The sequence below is a fragment of the Narcine bancroftii genome, chromosome 14 (assembly GCF_036971445.1).
Source record: "Narcine bancroftii isolate sNarBan1 chromosome 14, sNarBan1.hap1, whole genome shotgun sequence".
NCBI lineage: Eukaryota > Metazoa > Chordata > Chondrichthyes > Torpediniformes > Narcinidae > Narcine > Narcine bancroftii.
The window spans coordinates 70,934,028-70,953,966 of NC_091482.1; the positions used below are offsets into that span (position 1 = coordinate 70,934,028).

At 45.9% G+C, this 19,939-nt stretch overlaps 1 protein-coding gene and 1 long non-coding RNA gene across 3 annotated transcripts in view; one reads left to right on the forward strand and one right to left on the reverse strand.

The window, feature by feature from the left end:
* Nucleotides 1-19,939, forward strand: part of LOC138749718 (uncharacterized) — an 83,697-nt gene that overhangs the window by 17,867 nt on the left and 45,891 nt on the right. Inside the window, exon 1 of one of the 2 annotated variants that reach the window (XR_011348841.1) lies at nt 4,475-4,617. The exons of the other annotated variant lie outside the window; for it this stretch is intronic. This is a non-coding gene — a long non-coding RNA (uncharacterized lncRNA). Of the gene's footprint in view, nt 1-4,474; nt 4,618-19,939 lie in introns of those variants that run through there. 2 annotated transcript variants of the gene reach the window in all.
* On the reverse strand, nt 950-18,907 carry LOC138749717 (hepatic lectin-like). Its single transcript, XM_069911476.1, has 6 exons — nt 18,830-18,907; nt 18,281-18,394; nt 8,816-8,887; nt 8,367-8,518; nt 5,137-5,246; nt 950-2,855 (listed from the first exon to the last, which is right to left on the reverse strand). The coding sequence occupies exons 1-6, from the start codon at nt 18,858-18,860 to the stop codon at nt 2,720-2,722; spliced, it is 615 nt and encodes a 204-aa protein (XP_069767577.1). The 5' UTR covers nt 18,861-18,907; the 3' UTR covers nt 950-2,719.

A 19,939-nucleotide genomic window follows, 5' to 3' on the forward strand; every position in this document is an offset into this window, starting at 1 on the left:
TGCTATATAAAGTTCACAGAGTTTGCAGCATTGTGCTTTTATTTCAATCACGGTGTCTGCAAACTTTTATGTTTGACCCCTCTCTACTACAGATTAATCAAATCTGGTAGGTGAGCAACCTGATTGGGAAGCTGTTTGAGTGTTGGATCCAGGCAATCTTCAGAAAAGGAAGAGCCAAATCCAAGTCCAACTATGGAAAAGAACTTGCTTTGTGTTCAAAATCCATAACAGTGTGGGTGTATTGTGACTCTTTTGGACAGGAGAATCATGTGCTGTATTATGCATTGTAGCAACATACCTGACCAGAACAGTCCATAATTGTAAGACTTGGAGTCAGAGAATCATACTGTAAAGAGAGAGGGGCCATGATATCCATGCTTCCCATCAATCCTACATGAATATTATTTTATTCTCATATTCCCATTATTCCCTAACTTCCTCCCCCCTCGTCCCCCCCCCCCCCCCCACAAGTTTCTACCACTATTCAACATATTTGGGGCAATTTACAATGGCCAATTAATCTATCAAAGTGCATGTCTTTGGTCTGTGCAAGAAAACTGGATCTCCTGGAGAGATCCACACAGTCACAGGGACAATGTGCAAACTGCACATAAAGCTGCAGTGCGTCAGGATTGAACTCGGGTCTCTGATGTTTTGAGCCAGACAAACCAATAACTGTGCCACTTAAAATGTGCCCTATCTGATTCTAGGTTTTTAATGGATTTTTAAATACTCAACCTTCTCTGGAAAAGGTCATTTTCAAAATCAGTCTGCTGAGAAAGGAAATAATATGTGAGAGAATTTCTGTGTGACCCTCCAACCTGACCTTCTGTGTGACCCTCCAACCAAACCAGTGTTTGGTCCTGGTTTGGGTGGCGAGCCTGTGGACCACTGTCTCACCTGATCCCACAGACAGCAGACAAGGAACACACCAAAGACCACGAGCGTCTGAAATACAAAGCTCGTTTATTAAGAACTAGATCAGCAGAAGCAAGGCAAATACAAATAAAATATTTCATCAGATTATAAAACATAAAACCCTGAATCATAATTTTGTGGTTAAAAGACCTGGCCATTAAATACAGATATCCCCATTGAAGTCATAACCCAGATACCAGACCAGCAGTGCACATCCAGGGCACAAAAGGCAAAAGCTTTTGTTGCATTTCTGATGTGATGACTACAAATGCCACAAGAATCAGGAAACCAATGCACTGTCCAATGCTTGGCATTGTTCATGCTTGAAAGGGAAGAGTATCTAGCTGTACTCACCACCTGATACTCTGTTCCATCAGTTTTGATAGAAGGGATGTGTGGAGGAGGGTATAACTGACAACTGTGCTCCTGCAGTAAAACACGAAGGTCTGTAGAAGCTGGATTGAATGAAATGCTGGAGAAACTTATATAGCAAAGATAAAGATACAGAGCCAACATTTCAGGCTTGAGCCCTTCATTAAGGTTTGAGCAAAATGGTGGAGGGGGCAGGGGGAGGAGCAGAGTCCCACAGGCAGGAGGTAATAGAGGGATGAAGGAGGTGGGAAGGAGGGCACACTAGCAAACAAAGGGAGGGGGAACTACTGTGTGAATGGAGAAGGAAGGGGCTGGAGGAAAGAAGTTAGAGAGATGGGGAAGAGAGGGAGAATGGAGAGTGGTCCAGCAGAAACCAGAGAAGTCATTCTTAATGCCACCCAGTAGGAAAGTGCCCAGACAGAATATTAGCTATTGCTTCTCCATTTTACAGGTGGGCTTGGTTTGGCAGTGTATGAGGCCATAGTCAGATATGTTAGTGTGGAAGTGAGATGCAGAATTGAAATGGTTGGCTAATGGAAGATCCCTGTCACTGATGTGACAGAGTGAAGGTTTTCAGTGAAGCGACCTCGTAGTCTGCGTCTAGTCTACACAGATGGAAAATTGGGTGTCGCTCCTCCAATTTTAATGTGGTCTTGGTTTGTCAGAATATAAGGCCATGGCAGGTGTTTAGGTAAAGACAATTACATTCCTGTGTATCTTAAACATTTATTCAAGTGCAGATGGAGTGAACAGGAAGGTGGTGAGAGACGAATAGGACTTTGGAAGAGTGAGGAGAAATGGATGGAGGAAGGCAAGAAGTTCCTGTGACTCAAGCCAGGGATTGAGGTAGTTTGCAGGAGCTTGTTTCTGCTTCATGCTTCCATCACTCGCCTTCTTACTTCAGTTAGTTTTCCAAATTTCTTTTAGAAATTATTTCCAGTGCTCTCTCAGCCACACCACAATTCTTGACACCAGTGATTTGTTTGGTCTGGAGCCAAGTTTGGATGGGAGCATGAAAAGATTATTCCTCAAAAGAAGGGCAAAGACCATCACGGCTTCCAAATGACACTACAGGTCTCAGCCTCCTGGGGCAGATTGGATCCAAAGGAATTGAGCAGGAAACATTGTGAACACATACTGCACTGGTAATTTGACACATTGGGAAGTTGGATCTGGGTCCCCACAGTGAGGGACAATGAGAGCATTCCACACCCACCTCCCTCCTCTCCCATGGCTCCCATTGCTGCATTAGGATAAAGGAGCAAAATTGAATGGGAGCTTTTAGGGACTTTCAGTAGAGAGTGGGTGGGAGGGAAAGCTGTGGCCTCCACCTATCCCAGTTCTGAGTTGCTTGTGCATTAGATGTATATGGAACATTTACAAATAGATTCAATTCGTGCTTGAAGCAACTCTAACATGAAAGGCAGTGTCACTCTGTTGGTTTTTCACAGATGGGGTAAAGCCAATAACTGCAGAACCATTCATACCACAATCCATTTTCTTCAATGAAAGCACAGTCTTCACCCAGGAACTCAATATTCCAGGGCTGACCATTCGCCCAGAACCTGAGAAAGAGACAGATGAGTGGGATAATGAAGGAAAAAAATGAAATGAGGAGACTTGCCGTCATATCCTCTGTTAAACTGTGACTGGTTGCATCATGGCCTGGTTTGGAAAGCTGAATGCCCTGAAGGTTGCAGAAAGTGGTAAACTTTCACCTCCTGGCCATTGATGCCATTTTTGCGAGTGGTTGCCTCAAAAAGGAAGCCAACATTATCAACTCCAAAACTGCAGATGCTGGAGGAACTATGTGACCTGCTGAATTTCATATCGACAATTTCATCCCCTTTTTACTTTAATCTCAATAAAGGGCCCTGACCCAAAGTGTAGAGTGACCATTACTGCCTACGAAAGCTGCCTAACCTGCTGAGTTCTTCCAGTCGCTCATGTTTGCTCAATATCCTAAAGGGTCCCCTATCACCTCAGACCTGCTCTCTTCCTGCTGGTACTTTCACTCTGTTGGTACAGAAGCCAGAAAACTGGCAACTCTAGATGCAAGAACAACATTTTTAAGCAGCTATTGGGTTTTTGAACTGTACTACCCTAAAGATAACACTCATCCAAGACCACCAGAGATCTGTCTGCACTATTGAAACACCAGATCTTTTGCATTATTTATCATTTATTGTTTTTTCTCTTTTGATACATTGTCATTGTTTGTTATGTTTTGCACACCTGCGTAGTTGCAGCAAGCAAGAATTTCATTGCATTTGTACATTGCACAACTCATCATCATGTAGACAGTGGACTGAGAAAGGAAAGACTGATACTTCGCATAATTGTGATACATGTGTTTGAGTTTTGATCCACTTACACTTGTCCTTTCAGGGAACCACATAATATTCAGCTGTTGTCCTATTGCTTCTCTCAGTGCTGCAGCAAGTAATTGGGAGAGTCTCCTGTGGAATTTCACCCTTTGTGTCTTAAAGCCTGGAAGAATGTGATTATCCCTCTGGTACCCTCTCCACTCACAGTAAATTCCTATCCCTTTTGCTCCTCAACTATATCAGCTCACAATTCTCCAGTTTTATCGGCTGCTTTCAAGGCAGCACAGTTGGCGTTGAGGTTAGCACAATGCCTTTACAGCGCCAGAGATTGGGACCAGATATGGGTTCAAATCCCGCGCTTTCTGTAAGGAGTTTGTACGTTCTCCCTGTGTCTGAGTGGGTTTTCTCCAGGGGCTACAATTTCCTTCCACCCTTCAAAGTGCACTGGGGGGCGTAGGTAAATTGGCCGGCATGGACTCATTGGGCCAAAATGATCTCTTGTATATCAAAGTTCTGAGTAGCTTGGTTAGTGTAGGACTTAGAGTAACACTACTATAGCAAGCATTGTTTGTAAGGAGTTTGTATTTTCTCCCAGTGTCTGCGTGGGTTTCCTCTAGGTGCTCCAGTCTCCTCCCACCCTCCAAATCATATGGAGGATGTAGGTTAATTTGGTGCATTTGCTGCATGTCTAAATGTAAATTTTTAAAATCCTTTCTCAATTCTGTTCAGGGTTTCTCCAGGTGTCTACTTTGTGTCCCTGGAAGCTTTTGTTCTTCCTCTACTTGTTTAAACATTGCAATCACTTTGGATCTTCTCTGTTCAAGGGAGCACTATGTGAATGTATTACAGGTACACAATCCTTTATCCAGACATCTAAAATCCAGAAAGCTCCAGAATTGGGAAAGTGAGGAGAGAGACAGCAGCGCGATTCGAGCGGATGAGGTTGAGACCCGGCAGTGCGAGTTGGGCAGGCGACAGACAAGCAGCGTGAGTCAGGCGGGTGAGTTTGAGAGATTGGCGGTGCGAGTTGGGTGGGCGAGGATGGGGGGGAGACAGCAGCGCAACTGGAAGGGGGTGGGGGTGGATACGGCAGCACAATTCAGGAGGGCTTAAATCTGGTTTTTCCGAAATCCGTAAAAATCCAAAATTTCGAACATACTGTTCCACAGGGGTTCCAGATAAAGGACTGTGTACCTGAACTGTGGCCAATCTGAAGACAACAGACATTAGTTGTCTACAGTTTGAACAACCTGTCAGGCTCAGAATCAGGGCAAGACTCCAACTTTGATTTTAACCCCCAATACAATCAAGGTTTTGGGAGGCAGAAGAAGCTAAAATACCTTCTTTATATCAATACTTAGAATTATTTTAACAGGAAGTGGAAAGGATACAAAACATATATTTGAGATACAAAATATTTGACAGGCTGCTCAAAACTCTGCAACAAAGCAAAATAACATCATACTTTGGGATAATTGCAGATTAAGTTCATCATTTTGGGTTTCTAAAGAGCACTCACTTGATATTTGTTTCATAATCCATACCATCCACCCATTGCCACTTCCCTTCTTCCACAGTGTCATGGAGTCCAATCCAATGCTTACATTTTATATTCTGCTGTATAAATTCCTGTATGATAAACAACAGTGTGGTTTGTGAACAGATTTCCTTCCCTGTGTTTGTTGTCCAGTAGCTTTTGGCTCAATTTTGAGTCATACACAAGGCTTTATTTATCAGATAATGCTTTTTAAACTAGCAAATTTTCTGTTTCATTTATATAATGTGACCTGAAATTAATGCAAACTATCCCCAGTTTACAATACCCACCCAATGAACTACAGTACAAGTCTTGGAGAGACCAGTTCCCTCCTTCTGGTTCCTTTCTCCTTGCATCTGTTCCTTGAGAATTATTTTTTTGTGGGGGGGGGGGGGGAGAAGCTGAGTATTTTTGGCAAGGCCTGAGACTACTTTTTCCTGGAGGTCTTTGAGAGTTATTGGTGCTGCATTCATCCAAGCAAGTGGTATGCGTTCCATTACCATCCTGTTTTGTGCCTATTGAATGCTGGAAATGTGTTAGGAGGAGCCTCCATCCCTGCTCTCGACACCACAGTATTTGTGAGGCTGCGCAAAATTTGCTGGAGGAACTCAGCAGGTCACGCAGCGTCTATGGAAAGCAATAGGCAGTCGACATATCTGGCCTGAGCCCTTCTTCAGCATGCTGAAAAGTCACTGCTTAATACAATGGAGCCCTGATTTAACGTGCAATCGGACAGAACGTGATGAGTCATCGGACCCTGAACGTCCACATTCCAGTCTTTGAGATAGGACATGAAAGGAGCCCATTGTAAAACATGCAGTACCAGGGATGATCACCCTGTGGTGCAGCAGATGTTTAGAAGTGGCGCATCTAAATGATGAAGGTTACATTAGGGTGAGGATCATGTTTATCTGGGTGAGGAATTCATCGCATGGGTAAAGGGGGGGAGTGCTGCTGTCAACAGGGAGGATGAGTGGTGCCGCGAACAGAGTGGGGTGATTGGGTTTGCTGCTGCAATCGATATTGTGCTCAGTAGTGAAACCCAATTTAGCGTGACCCCGCTTTTTCCTTGATCCGATTTTTTTTTTGGTCCTGAACCATAGTGTTAGAACTGAGGTCCACTTTACTGTCTGTGGAAGCTGCCTGACATTCTGCATTTCTCTAACACTTTCGTGTACATACCAGACCCTGACATCTGCAGATTTCTTATTTACTTGTATTGATATCTGTTCAGATTGAATTTCTAGTTAATGGTGACTACAAGATGTTTATGGTGGGAGTCTTGACAATAATATTGCCATTCCCCTGAGCTGATTGCTTGTGAAGTGAAAAATGCCATCGGTGCTCTGTGATTAGTAAGGGATTCCTTAAGGTGGGATGTGAGTGGGAAGGGAAGGTTGAGAATCACTGCTCTAGACCCAATTGTTTCTGAAATATTTTGCTTGAAAAAAATTGTCATTGGCCCATTTCCTTTGGAGTTATGAAACCATGTATATAACGAGTCAATGAGGTACAATTGAAACAGTGATTTTCAAACTTACTTCCTTACTAATCACAGACCATCTATGGCATAGGGAATACGTAAAGTGATATGTGAGTGGGATAAAAAGGTTTAGAACCACTGACCTAGAGCCTAACTCCCTGAACTCCTTGCAGGACCTCCTCACCCTTCTTCTATGTCATTGGTGCCTACATGGACCATGACATCAGTGACTGATCACTGTTTCATCTAAGAATGTCGTGAATTCAATCTGAGATATCCTGTACCCTGGCGCCTTCTGGGATTCATGATCTCCACACTAACTCTCATTTGTCTTCCTAACTATATAATCCCCTATCACTATAGCTCGTCTCTTTTTCCCCCCTTCTCTTAGCCACAGCACCATGAGTCCATGAGACCTTATTGCCATAGCTTGTACCAAGCAGGTCATCCCCAATCAGCAGTATACAAAACAGTATACTTGTTTTTCAGGGCAATGCCCACCAGGGGGCCCTGCTCTGCCTGCCTGTCCCCTCAGTGTAATAGTGTCCCTGTAACTCCAATCTATCACACCTTCTGCTTCCGAATGCTTCAGGATTTATCCACCGCCTGCTCCAAAGCCCTAACACGGCTGGTCAGGAGCATCAGCTAGATGCACTTCTCGCATTTATAGTCATCAGGAAAACGACTGACTTCCCGAACAATCCACATCATACAAGAGGAGCAATCCCCATGCCCTCGGCTCCATACGCATATTCTCCCTATCTACCCCCAATCTCTCATCCCATGGGAAAATAACAAACTGATTTCACTCATCTTGTTTTGCCAGAAACTGGGCAATTTGAAGATTTAACACACAAACTTTATCCCTGGTTCTCACTGTGATCCATCAGCTCCTATGACCTCAGATACAGCCTCACAGGGTGTGCCAACCAGTTTGCCTGTGATGTACAGGGTCATGGTGACTCTCAGCTTCTTAGTCATGGGATCAGTCCAGGCTGTTCATCTCTGCTTAATTTCATGGTTTCTGATCACTACACAACGTCACCCAAACAATTCAGTTAAGGGCATGAGACTTTGCCTTTAATTAATTTTTTTAATTTAGAAAGACAGCAGGCCTAACCGCCCACGAGTCTGTGCCTCCCAAATACATCTGTGTGACCAATTAACATACTAACCTCACACATCTTTTGGAACCTGAGAGGAAAACCAGGATGGAGTATATGCATTTGTTGGGTAGTCCATGAATACTGGGACATGGAGTCCAAAGGGTTAGCGTAGTGATTAGTACAATGCTATTACAGCAACTGCATCTGTCTGTAAGGAGTTTGCACGTTTCCCCCTGTCTGCATGAGTTTCATCTGGGTGCTCCAGTTTCCTCCCACCCTTCAAAAAGTTCCAAGGTTGTAGGACAATTGGGTGTGATTGGGCAGCACAGACTCATGGGCCGAAAGGGCTTCTTACCATGCTGTATGTCTAAATTTAAATTTAAACCTCCTGCCTGCACCACATGTCTAGCTTCAGAAGGCACTACTGTCCTGAAACCTGAGGTGGTCTGCAGCGCCTGGCACCTCTCAGTTGCTCCATTGATAGAATTAAATAATAGTTCTTGACTTTAATGTGTCGTCAATGTAGTACTCATTAATTCTGTCCCTTTACAAGCAGTTGCAAGGAATGATGGGTCCCAATGAGACAGAAATACAAGTGAACTAAACAAACAAATTACTCTCACCTCCTCTGCTGCACTATTAATGACGACAAGTTGGGAGTTCATTGAAGCACAGAATTTCAGAGATTCATTCCAATTATTTCTAATTGATGAGAAGTAATAAAGTTTATGATTGAAGTATCTCCATTTGTTGAAAGGCCTACCATGGGATAGATCTGTGAAGATATTTAATTAAAAAAAAATGAAAGACCCTCACCCAGACCCAGAGTAAGTTGTGTCACTGCACCAATGCCAGAGATCAGACTCTCCCATTCCTCACATCCCACCTCTTCTCGGGCAGCTGGAATCACTGGGAAATTCTTCCCTCCCTTCTCAGAAGGAGGGTAGAGAAACTCATGACAGTATCCAGAGCCCAGGACAAGCAGCAGTACAACCATCCCCCAGTCCAATCAGTGACTCTCCAGAATGAATTGCTGGAGAGGAAAGGTCTTTCTGACAACTATTAAACTTACTCTGTGCCAGCTGATTGACTTCAGCCTGAACTTCAGCGATTGAGGTGCTTACCTCCGCAGAATTTCCTGAAACTGAAAGAGGAAAAGTACATTAGGTCGCGAGTCCTGCTTGCTTTATCAAATCAGCCATGTTTTGAAAAATGAGATTTTCACAGTAGAAAATATCAAACTCCTTGCACTGGTTGGCAAGTTCTTCCTACATTCCGGCCCTTCTGCTCCCATCCCTTCTTGGCTTGGCTATTTCTTTGAGCTTCAGTCTTTAGGAGAGAAATTGACATTAGGAGAGGGCTGGATTAGGAAGAAGACTTCAGAGACTGAGCAGTCCACAAACACTGACATTCCCATGGTGCTCACATGCAATGAGAACTTGGTCCAGGGACGAGTATTGATAATGGAACTGAGAGGTCCAGTCTGAAGTCTGAGGGATGAATGGTATTGAGTTAGCTCCATGTTAGTCTTGCAGGGAGGAGGTTGAAAGTGGTGCAAGAGCAACAACCCAAGTCTCAGTTTAGACAAGACAAAGGAGATGATTGTGGACTTTAGGAGGATGGAGGACCACTCCCCACTACATACCAATGGCTCTGTTTCACAGAGAGAGAGAGCGAGAGAGAGAGAGAGAGAGAGAGAGAGAGAGAGAGAGAGAGAGAGAGAGGAGGACAAAGTGCCTTGGTGTTTACTTAAAGGATGGCCTATCCTGAACCCACAACATTTCCTCATTAGACAGGAAGGTGAAGCAGCGCCTATACTTCTTAAGGAAGTTGAAGAAGACAAGGCTACTGTCTACCATCCTACCAACGTTCTACTAGAGCACAATAGTGTGTCCTAACTGGCTGTATCAGTAAAGCATCAGATCAGAGGAAAGTACAGAGGATGATTAAAACTCGAGAAGGTCACTGGGATGTCCCTTCCCTCTATCGTCTATACCTACAGGGAGCTGACCTTAAAGAGGGCCCAGAAAATGATCGAGGACCCTTACCATTCAGCCCATAGTATCTCTGAGACACAACCTTCAAGGAAGAGGTACAGGAGTATAAAAACCAGGATTGCCAGGCTGGGAGACAGCTTCTTCCACAGGTGGTGAGACTGTTGAACAATTCTAGAAACCCATAAATTATTTAGTTTGCTATATTTACAGTATATATGTAATTTGTACTGTGTGTGTGCACTATGGTCTGGAGATACACTGTTTCATCGAATTGTGTATGTGTACCACAGATGAAAATAAATTTGGACTGGTCAGACAATTGTGGTAAACCACTGCTTTGTATAATTGTCTGGTCCGGCACACCTAGTGGCTGGTTGTACCTGTGGCCCCTCCTCACAGGCTCCTGTATCAAGATGACTGTTCTACAGCCCCCTGCAGCTCAGTACAGGACAACCAAACAATATAGTTGTGCTTGTGTTCTTAAGTGAATAAAAGTCTAATGGTTTCTCTTCAATATTCTTTCAAGTGATTGATGGTTCATCAACAATTACATTTAAATTTAATTTAGACCTGAAGCACAGTAACGGGCTTTTTTGGCCCACTGGCCCGTGCCACCCAATTACACCTCAATCAATCTACAACCCTCGTACATTTTGAATGATAGGAAGAGCACCCAAGAAAAACCCACGCAAACATGTGGAGAATGTACGAACTCCTTATAGACAACGCCGAATTCAAACCCCTCTTGCTGGCCCTATAACAGCATTTTGTTAATTGTACTGTGTGTGGAAGGGATTGGAAGAATTTCTGTATATTTGAAAAGGTGGAGGTTGTTCAAGGATAATCAGCTTTGTGAAGGGAAATCCAGTTCACTAGTTTGATGGAGTAAGAAGATTGATGAGGGCAGAGTAGTTGGCATTGTCTGTATGGGTTTTGATAAGGTACTTGAGAAGGCTCTGCAGGGAGATGAAACCAAGCAAGGTTTTCAAAAAGATGCCCTGTCACCTTCATCGACCTGTGGAACAAGATTGGTTGTAAAGTAGGAGTGCTCAGACCTACACGGGCGCAGCCTTGGCCTGTGGGAAGGCAGCCAGCTATGGAAAGCCAAACATCCACTGGGCTTTAGGCAAATCACAAGCAAAGTCTTTGTCACTGCCGCCCCAGGGAATCAGACAAAAATCCCTGTTCATCTATTCTGACTACAAAAATGCTGAACACCTCTCTACTGTCGTCACTGGGGCCAGGTGTGAAGACATGGAAAACAAAAGTGTGTGGCGACCCACAATGGCGGAGATTGGGCCGGCATATCGCACGGCAGCAGACACGGACAGAGATCGCTAAAGCGACTCCCAAGACAACGAAGCTGGAGCAGTACAAGACCAGCAGTCCTAAAATGGTGCGGGACAAGCTGCCCAGCTAACAGATCAATACCAGGCTGGGAAGAAGGCTTTTTCACATGCAAGGATGTTCCCGCCCACTATTGTTATTCATGCAGCTAATATCAGCCAATCAAACAAACGGCAGGACTCCAACTGTATAAAAGGAGCCTTTCCAGTCTCAATAAATCTCAATAAATGCAAGTGTGTGTGTTTTTTTGTAGCAGTCAGCTACAATTGTTGACCCCAACGATTTAGAAGGAATCTAAACTGAAGCTCCCGACCTTCTGGACAGTTCGATCCGGCATGCGGCAGGTGGAGGCTCAGTTCCAGATCTGGGGCATCACTGCAGAGACCACCCAGTACTACCATGTGGTCAGCGCCCTTGATCATCAGACTGCAGATAGAGTGGCCAACTTTATCCACAGGCCACCGTCGGAAGGCACTTACACTGCCTTCAAAGAGCTATTAACCAAGACGTTCGGAGTCTCTCGGCACATTTGCTCCACCTGGATGGGCTTGGAGATGGATCCCCGTCGGCACTCATCAATGAGATGGTGGCCCTCCTGGGAGATGAGCATCCCAGTATCATGTTCAAGCAGGCGTTCCTGGAACAGATGCCTGAAGACATCCAACTGCTCCTAGCGGATGCGGATTTCACTGACCCCCCCCCCCGGAAAGTTGCATCATGGGCAAACATTCTGTGTAAACAGAAACAGAAGGTCTCAGCTACTGTGGGGCTCATAAAGAAGTCCTGCAATCAGACCAGAGCAATCCCAGGAGCGAGTCCAGCGATAGCTGGTGCTTCTACCACCAGAGATGGGGCACCAAGGCCCGCCAATGCCAGTCCACCTGCGAGTTCCAGGGAAACGACAAAGCCCAGCCATCGCTGATGGCCATGACGGCTGGCCACCAAGAGAGCCTCCTGTAGGTCTGGGACCGCCTATCCAGCAGACGCTTCCTGGTGGATTCAGGAGCAGAGGTCAGCATGATGCCCCCAACAGGATTGGACACTAGGCGCAGGCTAGGTGGGCCCACGTTGAGGGCTGCCAACAACAGCAGTATATGGACCTATGGTACTCGTAGGGCTGAGCTGCAGTTTGGGGGAAGTTACTTCTCATGGGAGTTCATGCTGGCCGCAGTGGAACAACCACACCTTGGAGTGGATTTCCTGCGAGCCCTCAGCCTCCTAGTGCACCTTATAAGGGTAAGTGACTCATCCACACGAGACCTACCAGACGATCGCACTGAGGGACGCTAGGTTTCTGGTAATGCACCTGGACTCTGTCCACCGCTCGGAGGATGAGTTCTCCAAGGTGCTAGCGGGATTCCCAGCAATCCTTTCCCCTCAGTTCACACCAGAGATGCCTCAACATGGCATCAGACATCACATCCTGACCAAGGACCCACCTCTCCATGCAAGGGCGAGATGACTTCCCCAGAGAAGCTCCGACTGGCCAAGGAGGAGTTCAGCAAGCTCGAGGAGTTGGGTGTTGTTTGACGGTCAGACAGTCCATGAGCCTTGCCCCTGCACATGGTGTCTAAAACAACTGGGGGCTGGAGTCTATGTGGCGACTATCGCCAGCTCAACAAAGGCATCACCCCGGACCATTACCCCGTGCCACACATCCAGGATTTTGCAGCAAACCTGTACAGGACAACAATAATCTCAAAAGTGGACCTCAAGCGAGGATATCACCAGATCGCGGTGCATCCTGATGACATCCCTAAGACGGCCATCATCACTCTATTTGGGCTGTTTGAGTTCCTGAGGATGCCATTCAGGCTCAAAAATGTAGCACAGACATTCCAGTGACTGATGGACGCAGTGGGCTGAGACCTGGATGCCACTTTCGTTTACCTCGACCATATCCTCGTGACAAATAGAACCTGACAGGAACACCTTCAGCACCTCCGAAATCTCTGCAGTCGTCGGCAAGCGTTCGGCCTCATCATCAACCTGGCCAAATGCCAGTTTGGCCTGAACACCATTGACTTCCTGGGCCACAGGTTACAAAGGACGGGGCCACACCCACTGCCCGATAAGGTAGAGGCCATCCGCAGCTTCCCAAAGCCCAGTACAACCAAAGGTCAGCAGGAGTTCATGGGGATGATAAACTTTTATCACAGATTTATCCCAGCAGCTGCTCGAGTGATGCGCCCTCTGTTCATCCTGATGTCCGGCAAGGAGAAGGACCTGACCTTGAATGATGAATCCGTACATGCGTTGTGGAAACCAAGGAAGCCCTGGCCAAAGCTGTGCTCCTGACCCACCCCAGACCAGATGCACCCATAGCCCTCACAATCAATGCCTCAGGAACAGCCATTGGTGGAGTCCTGGAGCAGCAGATAGAAGGACGTTGGTACCCAGTAGCTTTCTTCAGCAAACATCTGCGGCCCCCTAAACTAAAGTACAATGCTTTGGATGGAGAGCTGCTGGCACTGTACTTAGCCATCTGCTACTCGGTACTTTCTTGAGGGAAGGACTTCCAGAGACCACAAACCATTGACTTTCGCCCTGGCTAAAGTCTCTGATCCCTGGTCAGTCCGCCATCAAAAACACTTATCTTACATTTCGGAGTACACCACCGACGTCAGGCACATCTCGGGCAAAGACAACGTGGTCACGGATGCTTTGTCAAGACACAGCATCCTCTCCCTGGTCAACGGTCTGGACTTCGTAGCACTGGCAGTGGCACAGTGGCAGGACGATGAGATCCCACAGTACAGGACCACTGTCACAGGCCTTCGGGTTTGGGACATTACAATCAGCACAGGTACTACCACTCTCCTGTGCAACGTGGCCACTGGGCAGGTTCAACCTATTGTCCCAACAGCATGGAGGCAATGAGTTTTTTACTTCATCCACGGGCTGGCACACCCATCCATCAGGACTACAGTCTGGCTGGTGGCCAGCAAGAACGTGTAGCATGGATTGCAGAAACAAGTCTGGGGGTGGGCCAAGGTGTGTATACAGTGCCAAACAACCAAAGTGCAGCAACACACCAAGGTCCCCCCCCACAGCCTTTCAAGCCAACAGAACCCAGGTTTGACCACATTCACGTGGACATAGTGGGACCCTTGCCAGTCTCTCACAGTTTCCGCTACCTGTTCACAGTGGTCGACCTCTTCACCCGGTGACCAGAAGCAATCCCCCTGGCTAACACATCCACCAGGGCCTGTGCCAAAGCACTCTTCTCGTCCTGGATTGCAAGATTCGGACTGCCACAGCACATCACTTCTGACCGAGGTGCACGGTTCACCTCCAGTTTGTAGACCGACATTGCCATCCTATGGGGTGCTCAGCTACACCATACGATGGCATACCACCCACACACCAATGGCACGGAGGAGCATTTCCACAGGTACCTCAAGACCGCTTTCATGACCAGAAACGAGAGCCCCAACTGGCTACCATGGACACTACTGGACATCCAAACAGCGCCAAAAGAAGACCTCCACACATCCTCTGCTGAAACTCATCTATAGAGCCCCACTCATGGTTCCCAGGGATTTCGTTCCACAGGCCAGAGGACAGCAGGAAGAGACAACCACCTTCCTGGACAGGCTGGGCAAAAAGTTCGGTAACCTGGCTCCGATCCCACCCTCCAGACATGGACAAGCCAAGACCAACATCCCCAAAGAACTCAAGGACTGTGAGTATGTGTTTGTATGCAGAGGACCCAATCGTTCACCACTGCAGAAGCCATACGAAGGTCCCTTTCAAGTTATCTGGAACAACGAAGCCAACTTTGAGCTGGACATCTGTGGTAAACCAGAGGTCTTCACTACAGATAGACTCAAGCCTGCTCACACAGACCCAGCAGAACCCATGGAGACGCAGAAGCAGGCCACAAAAGACTTTGGGGACTATACCTACAGACACTTTAGACCCAGTTCGGGGGAGGGCAGTCAGGTGGCAGCCCGCAGTTACTGAGATTGGGCCAGCACCTCGCGTGGCAGCAGACGCGGACTGAGATTGCTAAAACGACTCCCAAGACAACAAACTGGCAGGGGTAAAAATTGGAGGAGTACAAGACCAGCAGCCCTAAAATGGTGCTGGCCAAACTGCCCAGCTAACCCACCAATAACAGGCTGGGGAAGAAGGCTAGTCACGTGCAAGAATGTTCCCGCCAATCAAACAAACAGCAGGAACTCCAAATGTATAAAAGGATCCCTTCCAGTCTCAATAAATTTCAGAGCTTAACCTCCCACACTGCGAGTGTGTGCGTTTCATTTTAGCAGTCGGCTGCAAGGGTGGTCTTTCCTACTTCTGAGAATGTGTGTTCACAGAACCAGTGGTGGAATTTCCTGCAACGATCACCCCTGAACACAGGGCTGTGGTCACCCATTGCTGTCTCCATTCTCTCCTTCCCTTCCTCACTCGCTCCTTCCCCTCCCCCCCTCTTTTGCTCAACCTACTATCCTTTCTCTACCTTGCCCACCCCCTCCCTTCACTCTCCATGTTCCCTTCCTGACACCAATCTTTTGAAAGTTCTGTCAGTGAATTTGTGAGAAAAGTGTACAACCTGAAAGCCAATTTCACTGGAAGAATTAGGAGCTGGTGAAAATAGAAGGAATAAAGAAGAAAGGAGGTGCCCTGAAGGTGAGATGTGAGTTGGATGCGGGGAAGGTTGGGTGAAAGGGCAAGCCAGGGATATATGGGGGCAGCCACTCCAATGGGCTGATATTGTCCAGAGGGGTTGGGTGTATGCGTAAAGCAGGGTGTGATGGGGACAGAGAACCAACCAGCTGTGAAACCTGGTTGTTTTCCATGATGGAAAAGTCAAGTAAAAACACACAGTAATTCCACTGGAGGTAAAGATATATTAGCAACGTTTCAGGCCTGAGCCCTTCCTAAAGGTATAAACAAAAAACAGGAAGGCATTTTAATTAAAGACGAGAGAAATAAAAAAGGAAAGACTGGCAGTGGGTGGATTCCAGACCAACAGACCAAAGCTGTTAATTGAATATGAAAAGGAGAGAATTGATTTTGAGTCTTTGAAAGGAGACAGGGGGAGAGAGAGAGAGAGAGAGAGAGAGACTGGAGGAAAGGAACGGGGAAGAAGAAAGATGGTTCTGAACAGAAACTGGAGAAATCAATGCCTTCAAGGTGGAGGGTTGCCAGACAGAAGATGAGGCGTTGTTCCTCCAGTTTGTGGATGGCCTCAGTCTGACAGTGCATGAGACCATGGACAGGGGATGGGATAGGGAATTGAAATGGGTGACCACTGGGAGACCACTTTGAGGGATGCTTGCACTGAAGAAGTTCTTTAGGTTTCAGTGCCTGTCTACATTTTCAACATACCTTGATGAAGGGCTCACGCTGAAAACATTGGTTATTTTTGCTGTAGAAAGAACACAGTTTGTATACCTGCTGAGTTTCTCCAGTTTTATATTTAAATTCAGTCATGGTGTGTGCAAACTTTTGTGTTGTACTTCTAGTCAGAAGAATGTCACCGCAGGATTAATCTGCGTGTATCCCATCCCTCTCCAGGGTATTGCAGCCCAGAAGGTTGAGAGAGAGCTTCAGAAAGGGTTTGAAGTGGGGAGGCGACAGGCCCTCAGGATTTTCATCCTGGAATTACACATGAAGCAGCAATCTACTCGAAAGCAATGAAGGCGTAAGTTCATGCCACTCAACCAGATAAGGAAAGATAAGGAAACAAAATGCAGATGCTGGCATCTTGAGCAAACACTGAGCTGCTGAACCCAACAGCATCCATGGGTAGATATGGTCAGGCAACATTTTGGGTCGGAACCCTTTACCTCGTTTAAAAGTCCAGACCATAGAATCATCAAACTATAGTATATTAGAGCACAGAAACAGGCACTTCAGTCATGCTAGACTGTGCTGAACCATTATTCTGCCTACCACCACTTACCTGCACCTAGTCCTTTTCCCTCCATGCCTCTCCCATCCATGTACCTGACTAAAATCTTCTTAAATGTTAAGACTGAGCCCATTCACCACTTCCAGCTGTTAGCTCATTCTATACTCCCACAACTCTGTGTCAAGAAATTCCCCCTAATCTTTTCCCCTTTCACCCTAAACCCATGTCCTCTAGTCTGTATCTCATCCAACCTCAATGGAAAAAGCCAACCTACATTTACTCTATTCTATCCCCCTCATAATTTTAAATACCTCGATCAAATCTCCCCTCATTCTTCTACACTCCAGGGAATAGAGTCCTAACCTGTTTAACCTTTCCCTGTAACTCAGTTCCTGAAGTCCAGGCAACATCCAAGTCAATCTTCTCTTCACTCTTTCTATCTTATTGATATCTTTCCTATAATTAGGTGACCAAAACTGTGCAAAATACTCCAAATTTGGTGTCACCAATGTCTTACACAACTTAACCATAACATCCTAGCTCCTATACTTTGATTGATGAGGGCCAATATGCCAAAAGCTCTCTTTACAACCCAGCACAATGTGATGTCACTTTCAGGGAATTATGTGTCTGTATTCCCAGATCTCTCTGATTTACTACATTCCTCCATGTCCTACCATGTACATATACAGTGTATGTCCTTTTTTGGTTTGTCCTTCCAAAATGTAACACCTCACACTTGTCTGCATTTAATTCCATCAGCCATTTTTCAGTCCATTTTTCCAGTTAGTCCAGATCCCTCTGCAAGCTTTGAAAATCTTCGCTATCCACAACACCTCCAACCTTAGTGTCATCCGCAAACTTACTGGTCCAATTGACCACTTTATCATCCAGATCATTGATATTTATGACAAACACTTTGATGACCTGAGACATTGATGATCATTTCTACGCACTGATATTTTCTGATCTGTTGAGTTCCTCTAACATCTTTGTATTTGCTCTGGGGCAGGATAGTTACTCATCAGATTCACCTCTGAGTCAGATAGGTGAATTAAACACATAATCAAAGAGCAGCATGAAGGCTGGGTGGATGGGATGGAGCAGAGAATACCCGTTGGCCTTTGAAGATACCCCATGGGGTAGGCATCAGGCAGCATTGACTCCTCCCCAACAGTGGAGGATGAGTGAGGGTTAATTCCCTGCTGCTTACTGTGTACTGGTCCTAAGTGTGAGGTCACCTTCACCAATCCACATTCCCAGAGCTGAGTCAAATGTTACACTATCATTTCACAGGAATACATTTCAAATGTTATCATACAAAACTTACTCAGACCAACCACTGTGCCAAGAATCAAGATGGACAGCAGAATGGAGAGACCCAGGAGTATGTAGATGACCACAGGGGAGAAATCTTTATGGGTAGACTCCACCAGTCGACGCTCTGCAAAGTGCAAATGAAAGTCGTCATTGAAAGCACAGGAGGAAATCATCCACTGAAATGGAATGCAGATTTTTCCTGGTTTATACCCAGAGAAGAGCCAAAGGAACTGTGATATTTACACTGTCCACTGTATCTCTTCAAAGCACCAACCTTCATCTTCAGTAGGGCTAGAGTTCGACACAGGCCAGTGGTCAGGAGAGTTACACTTAAAGTATGCAAAATCACTCAGATAAATTCAAGACAGAGGGTCTGTAGACCATTCACTCAACTCCCTCCTATATACCCTCTCCCAATATCTTCATTCTGAGTCTCTATGATCTGAAGGAATGAAATCTAGCTGATTCACTACAACTGATAACTACAATAACCCGTCACCCATCGATGGAAATTTGGCTTCAGTTTTTCTGCCATTCTATTCATTGAGGTGAAACTCACCTGGTACTCTGTAATTATCCTTTTGGTCCATGTTCTCAGCTGGAAGATCACCTTGTCTCTGAAGTGCATGTCAGGGATGTTGCTTTTTTTACATAGTTCCTCATGCTCATTTCTATTTTGTTTTCTTTGGAAAACCCACAACTTTGCCTGTTCCATATTTCAAGATAATGAGCTGTTTGTTTTTGATGCCTGTTTCAGGTGACAACACCTTGAGCCTAATATGTTAATTCAGGCATTCATATCCCAAACCTGCTCTCAGCCTGGATACTTGCACACAGATCATTGTAAACGGGAGGGGGTGGGGGGGGGGGGGGGGGGGTGGGAAACGGGACATTCAGTGTTGGTCAGAGGCCAGATGTAGAAGAATGGTGTAGGCTGCTCTTGAATGCACCTCCAACAGTACCCCAAATGCTTGACCTCAGTTCAAAGCAGCCCACTTGATTTGTACCCTCCCACCTTGCTAAACAGTTATACCCTCCACCACATGCACTTCCAGCACAAATAAAATTTACTCCTGTAGTTCCCTGGACCTTGACAACAGTAAAACAAATCCATGATCTCTACCCTCAAGAAGAACTAGGGCACAGCTTCTGACATTCCCAGGTCAATTACATCCATAAATGACCAAACTGGTGGCAGAGAGTCATCACCAGTTCTGACATTGATAGAAACAAAAGAGTGAGCTGCTTAAGAATAGAGGACTGACTTGGAGTTGGAGGGCTGCAACATGCCCAGATGGAAGATGAGGTAGTGCACAGGAGAGCATTGACACAAACTTCCGTGAAGGAGTTGGGGTGGTTAATTAAATTGTCAGGAACCTGAATTAAATGTGAACAGACTTCATTTTTTTTCCTTGAAAATGTTGCCTCTGTGGGCATTTTCTGTTTTTATTTCAGACTAGCAGGATACTCAGTGTTGCCCAGGAAATAAAACACTCAGTAGTTGTTGGCTCCAGAAGATGTAATCTGAAATGCTGAGTTGTAGGCTCTGGTCATCTTTAGGATGTGTTTGATCTCTGCTGTGGTGGAAAGCAGCAGCATTTTCAATGACTGGAGGCTTGGCCAGTAGAGTTATGCTAAGTTTTCTATTGGAACAACATATCGATGGTGT

Bases quoted from the DNA above. Each gene is read 5' to 3' on its own strand.
- LOC138749717 (XM_069911476.1), bottom strand. From the start codon at position 18,860: ATGGACCAAAAGGATAATTACAGAGTACCAG. The intron at 8,519-8,815 runs GTAAGTTTAATA...ATATCTTCACAG, and splicing joins AGTCAATCAGCTGGCACAGA to ATCTATCCCATGGTAGGCCT. The intron at 2,856-5,136 runs GTGAGTGCTCTT...TCTCTTTCTCAG, and splicing joins GATTATGAAACAAATATCAA to GTTCTGGGCGAATGGTCAGC.